At 38.4% G+C, this 17,684-nt stretch overlaps 1 protein-coding gene across 7 annotated transcripts in view; it reads right to left on the bottom strand.

Moving 5' to 3' along the window:
- ASPH (aspartate beta-hydroxylase) overlaps positions 1-17,684 on the bottom strand; it is a 217,355-nt gene that overhangs the window by 44,968 nt on the left and 154,703 nt on the right. For all 7 annotated transcript variants that reach the window (XM_090283644.1, XM_090283646.1, XM_090283642.1 and 4 more), the window contains 3 exons: positions 13,822-13,920; positions 11,680-11,769; positions 6,893-7,030 (listed from right to left, as the gene is read on the bottom strand). In XM_090283644.1, the coding sequence (XP_090139770.1) occupies positions 6,893-7,030; positions 11,680-11,769; positions 13,822-13,920 (327 nt within the window). The remainder of the gene's footprint in view (positions 1-6,892; positions 7,031-11,679; positions 11,770-13,821; positions 13,921-17,684) is intronic.

Below are 17,684 nucleotides of genomic sequence, written 5' to 3'. Positions count from 1 at the left end.
TAAGTATATGTTATGGGTGCACCCTCTCCCAATTTATATCTTCAAGTCTTAACCACCAGTATCATAGAATGTGACCTTATTTGGAGATAGGTTCTTTATAGAAGTAATTAAGTTAAAATTAGGACATGGGGGTGGGTCCTAATTCAAAAGGACTAGTATCTTTGTAAAAAAGGAAAATTTGGAGACAGACATACACACAGGGAGAATGCCAGAAAAATGATGGCAAAAATCCATAAGCCACGAGCTCCAATAATTGCCAGAAAACCACCAGAAGCCAGGAGAGAGGGATGAGACAGATTCCCTCAGAGTTCTCATACGGAAGCACACAGCCAGCAACTTGATCTTGGACTTCTAGCCTCCAAAACTGATTGACAATAACTTTTTACTAGTTAAGCTACCTAGTATGTGTGATATTTTGTTATGGCAGTCCTACCAAAATAATACAGTATCTTATTATTTTTTGATGCTATTGTAAATAAAATTGTTTTCTTGATTTCATCTTGGGAGCATTTCTTTGTTAATGTAAAGAAAAACATTGATTTTTGTGCACTGATCTTGCATCCTGCAGTCTTAACGAACTTCATTATTAGTTCTAATAGATTTTTTTTTGGTGAATTCCTTTGGGTTTTCTATAAACAAAAAATGTTATCTGCAAATATAGATCATTTTTTCCCTTTTAATCTTTCACCATTAAGTCTGATGTTAGCTATAGGTTTCTGTAGATGCCCTTTTTAAATTTCTAGTTCTGCAAATATATTTACTAATCATAAAAGGGTTTTGAGGTTTGTGAAGTGCCTTTTTAGTCTAATAAAATGATCATGTAATTTTAATTCTTTATCCTAATAATATGATTTATTATATTTATTGGTTTACATTTGCATTCCCCAGAAAAGTCCTACTTGGTTGTGGTATGTAATCCACTTTATGTATTGCTGGATTCAGAATGCTATTATTTTGTTGAAGGTTTTCATGTCTATATTCATAAGAATTATTGATCTACAGTTTTCTTTTTCTGTTATGTCTTTGTCAGGTTTAGGTATCAAGATGAAACTAGCTCATAAAATGAGTTGGCAAATTTTCCCTCCTATTTTTTGGTAGTTTGTGAATAACTGATATTATTATTTAAATATTTGATACAATTTACCAATGAAAAAATCTGAGCCTGGACTTATTTTTGTGAGAAGCTTTTAAACTAACATTTAACCTCTTTGCTTGTTATAAGTGTAGTAAGATTTTCTATTTCTTTATGAGTCAGTTTCAGTGGCGTGTGTCTCTCTAATAGTTTATTCATTTCACCTACATTATATAATTTATTAGCATATAGTTATTCATACTATTCTCTCATAATATTTTAAGTTTTGTAAGTTTGGTAGTGATATCTCTTCTTTCATTCCTGATTTTAGCAATTTGAGTCTTTATTCTTTTTTTCTTAGTCAGTCTGGCTAACGGTTTTTCAAATGGTTTTTAAACAACCAAATTTTGGTTTTATTGGTTTTCTTTATTGTTTTCCTATTCACTATTCCATTTATTTTCACTGTAATCTTTATTCTGCTTGCTTTGGGTTTATTTTGCTCTGCTATGTTATCTTCTTGAAGTGAACAATTAGCCTGTTTTACAATCATTCTCTTTTTTTAATGTAGGCATTAACAGGTATAAATTTCTAAGAACTGCAATAGCTGCATCCTATAAGTTCTGCTGTGCAGTATTTTTGTTCCATTCATTTCAAAGTAGTTTCTCATTTCTCTAGTAACTTCACTTTTGACCCATTGGTTACTTAAGATCGTGTTGTTCAATTTTCATGTATTTGCGAATTTCTCAACTTTCTTCTGGTTAATGATTTCTAATTTCATTCCACTGTGGTCAGAGAAAATGTTTCATATTGTTTCAAGATGTTTAGATTGTTTGAGCCTTGTTTATTGGTCCAGCATATGGTGTATCCTGAAGGAAGTTTCATGTATACTTGAGGATATTGTGTACTCTGCTTGTGACAGGTGGAGTGTTCTATAGATGTCACCATTTTCTTTATTAAAGTTTTTTCCCCCCAGGTTCTTGCTTGCCCCAATTGGTACAGCTGTCCTGGGCAGCTGTGATATTAAAAAAACCAACCAACCAAACAAACAAAAAAAACCCTCAAAACTATCACTGACTATTTTATCTAACAGACTGGGACAAAGCCTTACTTCTGAGTGAGGGCAAAGGAAAACAGTATCCTGAGAAAAGGGCTTTCCAAGCAGCCTGAGATAGGTCAAGGTCAAATATTGACAGTGCTCTGGATATGTAACTCTGCGTAGTGCTCCCACCCTGATCTCCCACCGACGCCTGCAGGGCTGATCTTCACAGCATGTGCTGTGAGAATGCCAGTCTGCCAGGCTGTCTTGGAGCTGGGAGGAGTGGAAGGGAGTAAGTTGCATTACTATCTCACAAATCCTGCTGTTCCTATTGAGGTTTAGCAGACTTTCTTGAATAATGTTTTTCAGATGGTTATAAGTCTTTAGTTAACGTACAGAGTTCTGAAAAAGTTTATGTTGACAATTCTTCTCAGAATTTTCATTGATTTTATTACAAAGGACCAGATTTACAATATTCTTTTTGCCATTCCAAATCCTGCCCCATTCCTTAATCTATTATAAGCAATTATATGCTCGAAGCTTCAACAGGAACTTTGAACATTATACCTACTTTCCCTGTTATAGAGCAGCAATTTCTAGAATTTGTCTCCTGCTCCTGAAATGGCAGGAAGAGGGGATCTTTTTCCTCTATAGTCCTTCCTCTCCCAGGGCAGTAGAAGTAAAGAGAGAATCCCATCTCCCCACCCCCACCCTGCCCACCATTCAGGGAAGGCCAAGAAGGATGCCAGTTGTGCCAACTGCTTATATGTAAGAAAGGCTAAGTAATCAGATTTCTATATTCCTGGGAATTCCAACTCATTTATGAAACAATTCAATAAAACAATGTTTATAGAAACTCATACAACAGACTCACCTATGAGCACCTGTCACATATCATCAGATGGTGCTAGTCCTGAGTAAGATGGACATGGTCCCATGCTCAGAGCACACAATCTCATGGGGTTACCAAGAACTAAAGGGGATATTAGGATACAGTGTGTTAAACGTTTTAAAAGGATGTATCAGGTGCTTTTGAATACATGTAAGGAAGGATCTCTAAGTTATTCTCCTAAAAAAAATAACTGTTCTAACATGTGGAGGGTGAATAGTAATTAGATGTGAAGGGGATAGGAGAGAATAAAAAGGGAAAGGGTAAAGGAAAAGAAACTATCCTAGGGAAGAAACCATCCTCCGGGGGGAGGAGAGATTTTGACTGAATTAAAGATAGTACAGTACAGTGGTAAGAGATAAGTACAGAGTGATAAACCTGGAATTTGGGGTAAGGCTGAATTGCTAACCAAAACCATAAAGTTGTAAAGGAATATACCATGAGATTAGGTGGTGAGTTAATTTTGACACTGAATGGTAATGTTACTATGCACTTGGAGTTGGAATAAAGAAAGTGAGAAGTCTACTTGGGGAGCATAGTTTTGGAAGAAACTTCAATAGCAGTTGTACAAAAGTGGAAAAGATTTCTTAGAAATGAATCACAAGAAAGGGAGAACAGAGAACAATGTTTGGGTTTGAGAGCATGTCCACAGTCAGCAAGGGAACTGAACAACTAGGTTGCCTTCCAAGCATCCATTGTGCCTGTTCTTCATTCCTAACAGAACCCTGATTTAGTTCAGATACTCACCCTCCTGCAGATAATCTACTGCATGTAGTGGAATATGACCCTTTCATGGCTCCAGGGGTTGATCTATTGTTTTAGGAAAAATCTCATAGCCCCTTGCCAATAATTCATCTAGAGGGGAAATGTGACTTAAATGGGCTCAATCAGATAGAAGGAAAGATGTCTGTTCCCTGCTTGATGGAGAGGGACACTCTCCTGCTGGATGCTGGTTGCCTCAGCCTGTTGCCAACTACTTGGTTTCTCAGATTCCCTTGTAACTGTGAGTACCCATGTGACACGGTTATGACCAATAGGACAGGGTCTGCTCAGAGGTCTCTAGTAAGCATTTAGGGCTGGTATAGTAGTTGAAGAATGTTATGAAGCCCCCAAATTCTTTCCAATCCCCCATTCTAGTGGCTGCTGGCAGTCACCTTGTAGAAAGCCCTCACAAGGACAAAGCTGACCAAGGATGGACTGCGAAGACAGGAGAACCTTCCCCCAGTGGCACTGCCCCTGAGGTCTGCCCTGCTGCTAGGTTCCTTCTCATGAGTCAGTCCAAGTCCTTGTGCTGTCAGCCAGATTCATGCTGCATTTCTGTTACTTGAACTTGAAAGCATCCTAAAAGCTACCATGGAGAAATAAACTTACAAAGAGATCAAGACAAAAAGATTAGCGAGTAGAGAGAGAATCAGAAGGCTCAGTGTGATACAATCTGAGACAGGATGGAATTTTACAAAGAAAAGAATCACTGACAATGCTAAAAGTAGTATACTTCTCAAGGAAGATATTTTTCCTACATTGTTTCTGCTTTGGTTACAGAACCTCTTTAAATCAATCTGCACTCACTGTCACCACACCATGGCTTTCTGATTTATAAAACATACAAAGGCCAACTGATAGCAGCCTATTCTACATTGGATTATGATGATTATTATGGATTACAGTTTGTTTATGATGATTATAAAGTATGTTTTTACAATGAAATATAGAATAAACATAATCAGGTAAGATGTATTCAATGTATGTACATTGAGACCACATTGAAACTTTTCTTTTTCCCAAGTAAACCAAATTAATCAGTAAAGTCTTGTAAGTCTTATAAAGACATATTTTATTCAAGATATTCTTTAACAAACAAAAACTTGAAAAATGTAAAACGTTTATCTAAAGATTGAGAGAACAGTAGAAGAAACTCCTATATATCCATCACCCAGTTTCCAAAATCGCCAAGCTCTGTCACTCCTGCTTTTCGCTTTCCACCTCCCAGGTCAGTGAATGCAGCTACACTGCCTGGTGGCGAAACAGCCTACTAGCTCTGCACCTGGGTCACCTGACCTTATCTGAATGGGAGCGGACAGAGCGGGAGGCACTTGCTAGACAAGGAGTGCTGCCTCAAATCCAGACCAGCACAGTGGCTAAACCTAATGTCCCTTCCAAAGGTGGAAAGGTTTGAGTATAAATGAAGAGAAGCAGGAATAGCAGCTGAGGGTAAGGGAATGGATAAATGGGTTATGTGATGAGGGAAATCCAGTGTACATCAACACCTCAAAAGAGGCTCAGAGCAAGAGATGAAATTGTCTCTTAGCTCAATTACACCAGATGTCTGAAAGGGGGAAGCCATATATTGCTAAGACCACTCCAGATCCGTGGAGTCCTGCCACCTTGAATGGCCTTGCCTGGGAGGTATTTTCATATGATATGATAAGGAACTAATAATAAATGAATGGGACTCCAAAATGTATCAATGTCTATTAATTGTTATAATCCTTTCATTAAAAGGGATCCATCCACTAGGGGGTGGCCTGTGGTATAATAATAGCATATATATTTGCTCTTTCTCCCAGGTTCCTGGCACAGAGCTCCTGAAACCCTTGGAATTTCCGGAATGATAGGACTTTCCTTGTCATTCATTAGAAGCTCCTAAAACACACCTAAATTTATGTTAATTAGGTAACTTAGGATGGGCCCCTAGAGAGTCTCAGGATGGGTCTGGTCACCAAAAAGACCAAATGATTAGAAGGTTAGAACTTTCAGGCCAACACCCCAACCACTCTTGAATGACAAGATTTGATGAGCTACTGGGTTGGGTGAAAGTATCCAAGTATCAAGAGGATGTCATACTCAGTTTCATGGGGACAGAAGCTCCTGCACTCAGACCCTTGCAGACCTGCCCTATGTACCTCTTCATCTGGCTGCTCCTCTGTATCCTTTATAACATCCCTCATAAAAAAAACAACAACAAGTAAACCTAAGTAACTGTTTCTGAGTTCTGTGAGCCATTCTAGCATGTTCACTGAACCTAAGCAAGGGGTTGTGGGAACCTCTGATTTATAGCCAGTTGGTCAGAAGCACAGGTGACGACCTGGACTTGTGACTGGTGTCTGGTATGGGGACAATCTTGTGGGACTAAGGAACATGATACTCTCTCCAGGACGACAGTGTCAGAATTGAGTTATATTTGTAGGACATTCAGTCAATGTCCACTGAGAACTGGAGAATTGCTTGGTAGTGTTGGAAAACATACTCAAGATGTAAAATCAGCTGTTTAAAAATCAGAATGCTGTGTCTTACATGAATAATGTACAGATGGCAGTTAGATTCTCACTCAGGCCAGACCACTGATGCCCATCTACTCCATAAAGGAGATGACATTAGCGCTCTAATGGGTGTATGTGTGAAGCAGATGTGAGAATCCTTGTCTTCTATGAAGCCAGACATCAAAGGGATTTGTAAGAATATAAAAACAATTCCAATCTCTCACTACATTTTTTTTGTTTTGAAGACTGAGTTATTTTTTGATAAATAACTTATATGAATGTGTAATGGAGTTGTTTTATCTTTAAAGAATTCACAAATAATTATTACATTTTTTCAGTTTCAATTTCTGATCATTATATTGATAGACACAACCGGCACACACACACACACACACATACACACAAAAGCTCTCAGGGTATGCAATAACTTTTAAGAGTATGGAGTACTTAAGCCAAAATGTGTGAGAAATGCTCTTTAAGAAAAATTCCTTTCTTCATGTCAACTAAACATTTGGCTAATGTCACTGGATATAAAATCGATCTCGTCCCTGACATTCCTTTGCATGAGAAGCATCCTGACTTGGGTAGGAAACAGACAGTGATTTGGTGAGGAGGAAGGCTAAGTGAACACTCACCTTCACCAATTCTGTGTAGCCTGTTTCTTTTGGGGTCCACCAAGGCTGGGCTTTCAGTCCCTTCACATTGTAGAGTGAGCGCTGCCAAACAGAAGCGAAATGTCCCCTCTTGTGCCCAAGCTCATACCACTTATATGCCTGAAATAACAGAAAAAGGAACTGCAATTAAGGCATTTTTATTAACTTTAAAATTAAAGTCACTAAAAATAAATATTACTTTGTGACATTTAAATAAAGAGCTTGTTAGTCAGGTCCCAAATCTGTTACACTGATGAGAATACTGTTATTTGACTGGGTTTCTGGTTACGACCTATTATGACAAGTGGAAGTATGCATTTATTTTCAGTCTTAGGCTGTGAAGTCTTTTAATAAAGGATTCATACTGCAGGCACTCTGTTTCCCTTAGAGCATCCAGAACATCATTGGGGACTTATTTGTTGAATAATAAATAATTTTGGACATTAAGGCAGACTATATATATTCTAGCTTTCATTTCTTAAATTCTATTTTTATGTTTCCTTTAAAAGAAAAGGATTAAGATTTTTGATAATGTCTTCAAAGATATTTACATTTACTGAATGGAATGCTAAAATCGAGAGTGCCTCCCTTTCACATGTAGGTTCTTTTCACATCCACACTGAAGAAGGCCACCCCCAGGTAACAGACTGTAAGTCCTCCATTCAATTAAGTGGACAAAAGGAAATACTACTCTGAGTTGGCATTAATATAGTGATAGACCGGATTAGATTTTTTTCAAAAGGAGTTTTTGTTTCTTTTTTTCCCCTGGCATAAGGGATACCATTTGTGGCTTTAGGCTAGCTGTAACATGACACGACTTGCCTCCCAGACTAGGCTTTTCAGGGACAGCTGGCTGCAGTGTAGCTGCCCCATATGTCTCCTTGAATGACGCCCAGCCATATGTTCACCTAGTGGCCCTCCCCACATTGCCTGCAGGGCGCACCGTCCACTGTCCTCAGGACAGAAGGCGATGCTGGTGATACACGCAGTAGTTGCCCCTCCATTGGTATAAGTCTGATCTAACGATTACTTTGGAAGAGTGATTTCAAATACACATTTTGATCACTTAAACATAGCCATTTAACACCATGCAGATTAAAACTCTAGATATATGAGTACTTTAAATTTAAACTATATTAACTTTTAAAAGTCTTTTAAAATTCATACTTCAAAATTTCCTTCATTAGAAAAATCAAGTGTGATAGCAGTACCACTTCACATTTTCAGTAACTCTTCTCAGTTTAGTACCTCCTTTTACATGTGTAATCAGCATTAAATCTTTCCAATAGCTGCAAATATTTCCAATTTACAAACGTTGAAACTGAGATTTAAAAAGGCTAAAATCTTTAACTATAACACAGGGCTCCTGGCAACTTGTTCCACAATCCTTCCCTTTATAGCATTAAAAAAACAAAAAACCACCAGAAATGATGTTCTTAATAATTATCTTTCTCAATAATAGGTCAAGTGAAGAATGTATATGCTGATCATTTTTATGGCTTTTAAAAAAATACATGTGAATTTTAGTCATAAAGGAGATACTTGAAAAGCCAGAAATTTAAAACAGCAAATTGTTGAATTTCTTTTTTAAATAACATTTTACTATTGAAATTAATTTGACTATTTTCATTAATTTCATCCAATTTAAACTTAGGATTTTATTTCCTATATTTTTTGGTGTTAAAGTAAACAACAATTTTAATGACAACAGACGATTTTTCAAAAATCTTAAGGTCTATTAATTTCGGAATCATCAGCAATTCATTTTATTCATTTAACTAGGCATATTGTTAGAATAGTGAGAGAAAAGTTAGTGTAAGAAATGAGAACAGCCAACCTGATAGCTCTAGTTGAAGAGTTAATAGTCTTAAATTGTAGTCCTGGCCTTAACCTTTGCCGTGCTCGATGCCTGGCCACCTCACTTCACTGACAATGTCATGTCCAAACTATCTCTAAGCCCTTTCCTGACACTCCAAGTTAGTCCTACTGGACCCTTAAATTTGTGTCCCTCTCTCATTTAACTTTTAGAGAAACAAACCATAACAGTAATATATGAAGAATTTTTAAAAATCACCTTCAATGATATTTTCAATGAAGGTAAAATTATCTCCAGTTACATAGAGAACCCTAAGAATTCAGCCAGATTGCCCCATCCCCTTTTAACATCTAAACTACTTTTCAATAAGAATTTCCAGAAAATCAGTAATCAAGTTAGACTCCTCTGAAAATTTCCCCCTTTTTATTTCCCTTTTATCCCTCTAATCAAGAATACTAAAACAGAGTACCTGGGGGCATTTTCTTAAATGTGCTTTTTATACTTCAAATTATGTCTGTGTATGGCCACACACACATGACACAGAAATAGCACAGAGAATGATTCCAACTTAGAAAGGCCCAGGCCCCATCTGAGGAGTGGGCACGTCATACATGGCCCCAGCCAGAGTCCGTTCTGTCTGGAGCGCAGTGTGCAGTGGGGCCTGGGAGATACCCTTGTGGTGAGAACAGTTGGCTGCGACTGGCCATTGCTTGGAAACAAGACTATTTTATTTTGCACCATGGTCTGTTTGAGCATAATATGTCCTGGAAGAAAGTTAAGACTAAAGCAAGAAATAACAGCCGGGTTCTTACAGCCAGTGCTGACGTGGAAGGTGACATCCGACAACACTGGACTGAGCAAGAGGGAAGGTGACAAGGGTGCCAAGGACACCAACAAGCTGACGTCTCAGCTCTTGGCCTCGTCTAGACAGGAGCCTCTCATGGGAGGAGGAGCTAGAGTAGATTTAAGTCCTGATTTGGGGAAGTTGGCAATATCATCAAAAGAGGCAGAAAAATGGTTAGAGAAAGACATGAGGGTTGTCTCTGTGACATTGTCTGGTGACACTAAGCAGGCAGCAGACATACAAATCTAGATTTGGGGAGACAAGACCTGGAATATGGATTTGGGAATTATGGATATATGGGGATTGGCTGAGGCTGAATTGCTAAGACTATCATGGTTTGTCTTCCTCCCTCTTTCTGTCCATACAAAACATACCCATTAGAAAAACTTTCTTCAAAAACAATTGTATTGTCAGCCTCTGCAACACAGAGGCTAAGGGTTTGCTTTTCTTTCGGTGCCTGGAGCAAAGTTTCATGCACTGAGAACATGAAAGACGGTTGTTTCTTGATATACAAACTCAAAGCATGATAGTTAATTTAGAGATGCAATACCTGACATTAAGAATATAGTACTAACAGGGGGTTTCTACAGGTTTGTTTTTATTCTACTATAAGGATGAATCCTTGAGAACTTTTTAAATTCAAGAACTGTGCTCTTCTGTGCATATTAATAAGTAAGCAAGCTGATAGAACAACAGTCTGCTATGTTCAAACCCCAAGCCTTTAATAAGGTTTAGTACTGAAGTTAAGGGCTGTTTTCATCTAAGATGTGAGAAGGAATTGTACACTTCTTTTATCTGTCTTTGCCCTGGACCCTGAGATGTTCAAAGATAAATTAATTAGTGACAATTACATTTATAGAAATCAGACACGAGCATTTATCCAATGTTAGATACCACAGCAAAACCTTTCTTATCCCTCTCATTCAAAGGAGGGATCAGGCATTTACATCTAAAAGAATGAAGGAACGCAAAAAATGATTACTAACCAGCAATTTCCTCTCCCTTTTTTCTCTTCACCTCTCATACCCCATTCTATTTCAGTTGACTGACTGGTAGGTTAGAGGGGGAAAGGTAGAGTTCCACAGAAATGTATAAAGAAAACAATGTCAACTATTCAAATCTCTATGATCCCAAATAGGTGTGTGTCTCTAGCTGGCAATTACCCAATCACAAAGCCCCTTGCTCCAATGACCCTTTGATTGCCCAAATGGTCCCATGTTATTAATCTTAGAAACCTGATGTTATGTTATAGTTGATGTCACTTCATTGCATGTATGGAATATAAGGGTTGCAAAGATTCAGTGTCTCACTTCACCCTTTCCTCCCCGACTCTAAACAGAGCCATGTGATGGTGTAGGGCTCCCGTGATGGTGGGCTTCACTGTCCAGCCATGTTGTGTAAATCATGGCAGATTGATTGTGACAGTTTGAAAACTTACAGTATGTCATGAGTAATGATCTAATGTTATGTTTGAAGAAGCTGACATTGTACTCAGAAAATGTAACAACCACAAAGGAAATACACAACTTGTTTTAGCTACTACATTTTCTGTGTCAGTACCTATTATTACTATCGCTACAGGTGTTTATCTTAAACTTGATATTAAATATTTCAGAAGCTAATTTACACAATTAACCATGGGGTTCAGTGTGCTTAGGAATTAGTTGAATAAAGACTTCATTCTAAAATTAATTATTTTTAAGTTTCAAAATAAAAATAAATCTAAGAAACTGTTAAGTATTTAAAAAATATTTAAACAGTTTCAAAGATATCTTCATTTTATACTTTAAAATATTTTTAAGATAATGTCTATCAAACACACACAGACAGATATACACATAGGCACACACAGACACACGCACAGAGATACACTAATTTAGAGATTGCTCTCATGATTACTCAGATACTTTCTTGAAAGAAACTGTAAAAGCCAAATCACAAAAATTCCTTATAGGATTAAGTAGGAGTTGTTGGGTTGTTTCAAAGAAGTTTAAGTCACTACCTTCAAAAATTTATGTTTAAAATATTTCTTCAACTATGACTTTCTCTTTGAAATAATTTACCCCCACTCTATCTTTTTTTAAAACACAAAGTTCACAAATGCATTACCTCTTTGCTCCCAACCCTCTGCAAGGCATCCCCCAGGTGAAAGTAAAATCGCCCATCATCAGTGCCAGGATCCCCAGATTCTATTCCTTCCTGCAGAAAAGACAGCGTTGGCATTTATGAAAAAATTAAATACCACATTTAATTCACGGATTCACTTAATCTTTATAAACCACTTGAAAACCTAAGAATCACACAAGTTCATCTCAACATTAAAGTTTGGCAGTTAGATTACCAGTAAGTATTTACAATGCAAATATAATAAAAAAGGAGGTAAAAAAGTTAAAGTTAATAATACATTTATCATTAATTGATCATAAAATTAGCATGATGCTTTGTGAATTGTCTCTTTGAGTGCAATGACATTTCAATATTCCAAATAATTTCTTTGGCTGGGTATCTATCACATCTATTTTATTTTCCAAATCTGAACATCTGTCATCTAGAGGCTTTGTTTTTAATACCTGAACAAAAATATTTAGTTGTGCATGTATGTGTGAAGTGATAGAGACCCAATTGCAAGTAATATCTTTCCCTCTCCAAATAATTGTGCTCTTATCTTTTAATAAAATACTTTATAAAACATGTGATAGAATTAAAGCTAATTGGAATCTTTGAAAATGTAATTGTTATTAAATAAATCCTTTTCTAAAATGCTTAGCTGATCTCTATCCCAACCTCTCAAATAAGTATTAAAATTAAGATTTATGTAAAAAAGGGAGAAAATATTAAAGCAAGGGAACAAATATTAAAAAGTAAAAAAGGACAAAAGTAAAAAATATATAAATATCAAGGACTAAATCTGCATCTTGAGGCTTTTTCACAAGAGGCTCATTTTACTGGGAAGGAATTTTATTTGCACAACGTTGAAAAGTAGCTGCAAGAAACAGGAAAACATCCATCAGGAGAGGAGGGCTGTGATCTGCTCTCCTGACTGACAGACTCAAATACCTTGTTAACTGACCACCCTGCCTTTGGTTTCTCCATCTCTGAAGCAGGGAGAGTCCTATTAGGCCCTTATCATGTCAAAGAAAACCTAAGGGGAACACTTTAAATCAGAGAAACACACATGCTCACAAGTGGTGGAAAGGTCTGCAGAGGCCCAGTGACAGCCAAGATGGACTGTGGGTTGGTGCACGCCCAGCGCCGGGGACACCACTGCTTGGCTCCTGTGCTGTGATGTGGGCCAGATATGACCTTTCATGAGAAACCAGAAATCTGCACGATTACCTAAAATGTTCAGATTCTCAACAGAGACAGGTCATTAAAAGTGTTTTTAATAGAATTATGGTGGCCAAATAGAACGTGCAAAAGCTATCTGCAATCAGTGGGCTGTTATTCGGTATCCTTTTATGTCGTGTGAAAGAATGAGATCAAAAAAGTGAAATACGCTGCTACTTAAAACAAAGTTCACAGGCGTTCAACCAGCTACTGCAGGCTAATGTTATTATTTAAAGTTAATTGGAATTAAAAATAAAAATTCAGTTCTTCAGTTACACCAGCCACATTTCACATGCTCAACAGCCACATGTGGCTAGTGGCTGCCACAGTGGAGTATAAGAATATTTCCCCTGTGCAGAGTTCTGTTGGACAGCCCTGAACTAGACCCAATGTGATGCAAGTTAGTTGACAGGGATTCAGCTGGACGTGTAAGAGAAAAAAGGACAGTATATTTTAATCTGAGTATTTTGAGCTGTCAGGCTTTTTGGAGTTTGACCTATTACGTCTGCCTTCTTTACCTCACTTTGTATAGGTTCATGAGCCCTATTCAAATTAGTTTTAATGTATAATTCAATTGTAAAAGGGACATTTAATTCATTGCCCATATTTTAAAATAGGTTAATTATTTTGGTCTTCTTTTGACACTTTAATAAAAAATTATAACAATGGCAGTTTTACGCATTTCTTCATAAATTCTTTTCCAGAGGCTTTCTGCTCATAACAGTTGGTATTTTTACGTTTGACACTCTCAACCAATGTGAAGGTCCACACTGGCCTATGAACGTCACGGTCAGAGGATGCACATTTTCACCATGTAAAGACTCAGCAATGCATGCCAGTCAATCTACAGTGCATAAGTCAAGTGTGTCCAAATGACTCAAAAGAATCGGGAGATGAAAAAAGAGCGAGGGTAGGGAAAGTTACCTTTAAATAGGGAATGCTTTCTGCAATCTTGTTCTGTGCCTTCAGGATAAAGCCATAATGTACTTTAGCAAAGCCATCATTAGGTGTCATATTCAGAACCTAAACTCAAAGAAAACAAAAAGCTATTGTAACTGACTACAAATTCTACAAATGACTGTCAAAACAAATTTTAATTAGCTTTGCTGTACTTGAATTATAACGTTATAGCTTGAAACACTAGTGTTCTGTCTCATTGCAATATATTAGGCTTAAATGGCCCCATTTCCTCTCAATTCAATGTTTTCACATCTACACATTATTTCTTCAAGATGAAGACATAAATGTGAAAAGGCATGGCTGTTAAAGCATTACTTCAACAATGCGAATCAGCAAAACATCTGTCAATGGTTATGACTTCAATATTTTTTTCAGTAATCAAGAAAAACACTTTGAATTTGCTATCTTAAAGTCAACTCTGAATGATTATAATTTCTTTACATACATGCTTTATACATTGCCTTAATTAACAGAAAATTTAATTTCCATTTGTAGTATATCATGATCTATTGATTCAACATAAATTTCTTGAAAGTCTGGACCATTTTAAGGTGAGCAAATTCAATAAGCTGTGCTAAAACCCAGGCAAACATTTATATAAATCAAACCATGGTTTATTATCATATGCATTTATTATGACTAAAGATAAATTATTCAAAATGCCTCTAAATTAAATGTTAGTAGAGAGAAATCAAAACAATAACATTCAACTTATGAAACTGCTTGGACAAACTAATTTACAGAACAAGAGTGAAAAATGAAGAGTTTGGTTGTGTGAATATTCCACAGTTTCTCTTTTTTCTTGAGTCTAAGTAGAAAAGTGGTGGACTTCCGGCCAAGATGGAGGCTTAGACGGACGCGCTAGGTCTCCCTCTACAACTAGAGAGGAATACAACTACTTCAAAACAAAGGATAACTAGAAATTCCAGAAAATAAAACTACACGGAAGCCCAACATATGAAGTTATAAACCAGCGGTGCCATTTGGGCAGGTAAGAGCGAAAGGGGGCGGAGCTGTTTGCGGTCGCACCTGGGACAGCGGCGGGGAGAACATTCCCGGCTGCAGTCAAACCCCCGGCAGCTCGCGACCCCAACGCTGGGGAAAGCAGCCACCACATCGCCTTGAACAGTGAGGCCCAGGGGGGGCAGGAGGACGGATCCCGGTCTCCTAGCGGAATAACTGTGTGAATCCATCTTGGACCCCCGCCCCCAAAGAAAGCGCCACAGGGCTGCGAAATAGGTCGCGGACAGGCACCGGTCGCTGGGTCATTACGAGTACACAGGCACTGCCCCCTACAGCCGGCCCAAGAAAACAAAACGCATCTGTCAAAATGAGGCAGACAACTATAGAAATCCCGGTGGCACAGCTCACCAGGCAACAGATAGAGAACCTGACAGATGAACAGATAAGAAACCTGTCAGATGCTCAGTTCTGGGCCATTGTTATCAGGTGGCTTACAGAATTCACAAAAGATCTGGAAAAAGATGAAAAGTGAAAAACACTCATAACGAAAGGAACGAAACCACATACGAGACAGATGGTGAGGAAAAAAAATCCAGAGTTCATTTCAACAAACTGGAATATGGAGAAGGAACAAGAAGTCAACCAATGCAGGGAGAGGAAATGGGAAGCAACGATGAGAGGATCAGAAACCTCTGGGACAGCTATAAAAGGCCCAACATAAGAATCATTGGTTTGCCAGAGAGCGAGGAAGATGAACTAGAACTTGAAAAATTGAGTGAAAATATAATAAAGGAGAACTTCCCAGACTTGGGGAAGGAAATAGACTTACAGGTCCAGGAAGCACAGAGAGTTCCAAAAAAACTGGACCCAGGGAGAACCACTCCAAGACACATTATAATCAAAATGTCAAAAATTAAAGATAAAGAGAGAATCTTAAAAGCAGCAAGAGAGAAGAAAAGAATTATGTACAAAGCGGTCCCAATTAGACTATCAGCTGACTTCTCAAGGGAGACCCTGCAGGCAAGAAGGGACTGGCAAGAAATATTCAAAGTAATGAAAATCCAAAACCTACAACCACGAATACTCTATCCAGCGAAATTGTCATTCAGAATAGAAGGACAGAGAAAGTGTTTCCAGGACAAAATAAAACTGAAAAAGTTCATTAGATCCAAACCACTGTTATATGAGATGTTAAAGGGACTGGTTTAGAAAAAGGAGGATCAAGACTATGAAATCTAAAATGAAAACTGCATCACAAGAAACAACAGAAGCTAGGGAATTGAAACAAAGGCAAACTAAATAGGCAACGAGAGTGGAAAAAGAACTATAGGTATGGAGAACATATTGGGGGGAGGTCAACAGGGAGGGGGAATGGGGAGAGGGAGGGAGATGATATAGGAATTAAGGATCATGGTAGGAGGGAATGGAATAGACAGAGAGGTTGAGAAGAACTGTATGCACAACTAATGGACATGATCTAAAAGGGGGGGACAACTGGAGGGAGGGGGGCCACCGGGTGGAGGGGAGCAGAGGGAAGGGAAATTGACACAAATGTAATATTATAATCAATAAAACACATTAAAAAAAATGAAAAAAAAAAAGTGGTGCATGTGCAGCCGTGACGATTCCTTACACAGAAGGAGTAAGGGTGTAGGAGAGGATCCCCATGACTTTGGCTAGTACCCAGAATATATTGCAGACACGTTGGCATTTTCCAGCTTGTATTCTGTCCAACAGCCCATCCATTGGCAAATCCAGCCAACATTACCTTTAAAACATATTCAGAATGATACCCCTTGTCACCTCTGTCATTGCTACCACACTGGTCCAAGTCTATCATTTCTCCCCTCTGTGCATCCCCAGCCCTGCTCTCCTGTGGCCCATTCTCCACATGGGGCCCTAAATGGACTCACTAATCCTAGGTTAGATGTGACTCCCCCTCTGTTCAAAACCCAAAGGGGTTCTACTTCTCTCAGAGTAAGCCCAACTTCCACAAACAGCCTCCAAAGCCCCCCTTGAGCTGGCCTCTCACCAGCTACTGTGCAGCTCCCTGCACTCCTTACTGCTGCAATGCAAGTGAAAGGCAGGCTTGTCTCAGGACCTTTGAACTGGTGCTGTTCCTTGACCTCAGTCTTCTCCTAGGCATCTTAATGGCTCACCCCCTGACCTTGGGAAAGTCCTTGATTAAAGGTTACCATCTCAGCGAGACCTACACCCAACCACCAGAAGTAAAACAGACACCCCCATGCCCATCACTGGTCACTTCTTAACTTCTTTATCCTGATTCCTTTTGATTCACAGCACTCATTTCCATTTGACATATTATTTTCCCCTCCTAAGAAATAAGTGCTACAGGGTTGAGTCTGTTGCACTCACTGTCGACCCTCAGTGCTTAGAACAGTGCCTGGCATGTAGCAGGTCATCAAGAAATCTGCACGGACTGAAGGATGGGTGCACGTAGGATTTCTTCTCTAACTATATCTCTGAAAGGACAGACTCTGCTTCTTCTGCACCTTCCACAGCACATGCTACCAAGCTAGGTGCTGAGCAAGAGCTCAACAAATACCTCTGCAGGTGAACTGAATTGAGGCCGATCATGTTTCTGGCAGCATAACTCCAAAGGGGTTATTAAAATTATTGCAGCTACACAGATGCCATTTCTGCCTCCTAGAGACACACAGCCATCAAGTAATTAGCAACTGCATTCCTTTACTAGATAGTTTAGAATGCACAGACCTCTTCTAGGCTCCGACAAAAATGAGATATACTTACTTTTCTCAGTGAGCTCTCTCTCAGTCAGGGTGGGAGAAGGACCCATGAGCAGACAATGGTCATGCAATGTGGTTAAGTGTAACTATAGTGAT

Source organism: Furipterus horrens, unplaced genomic scaffold, assembly GCF_987537825.1.
Source record: "Furipterus horrens unplaced genomic scaffold, mFurHor1.1.pri manual_scaffold_7, whole genome shotgun sequence".
In the NCBI taxonomy this organism is placed as follows: Eukaryota; Metazoa; Chordata; class Mammalia; order Chiroptera; family Furipteridae; genus Furipterus; species Furipterus horrens.
Note: the sequence above shows the minus strand (reverse complement) of the source record. Positions and strands in the feature narration are given on the sequence as shown.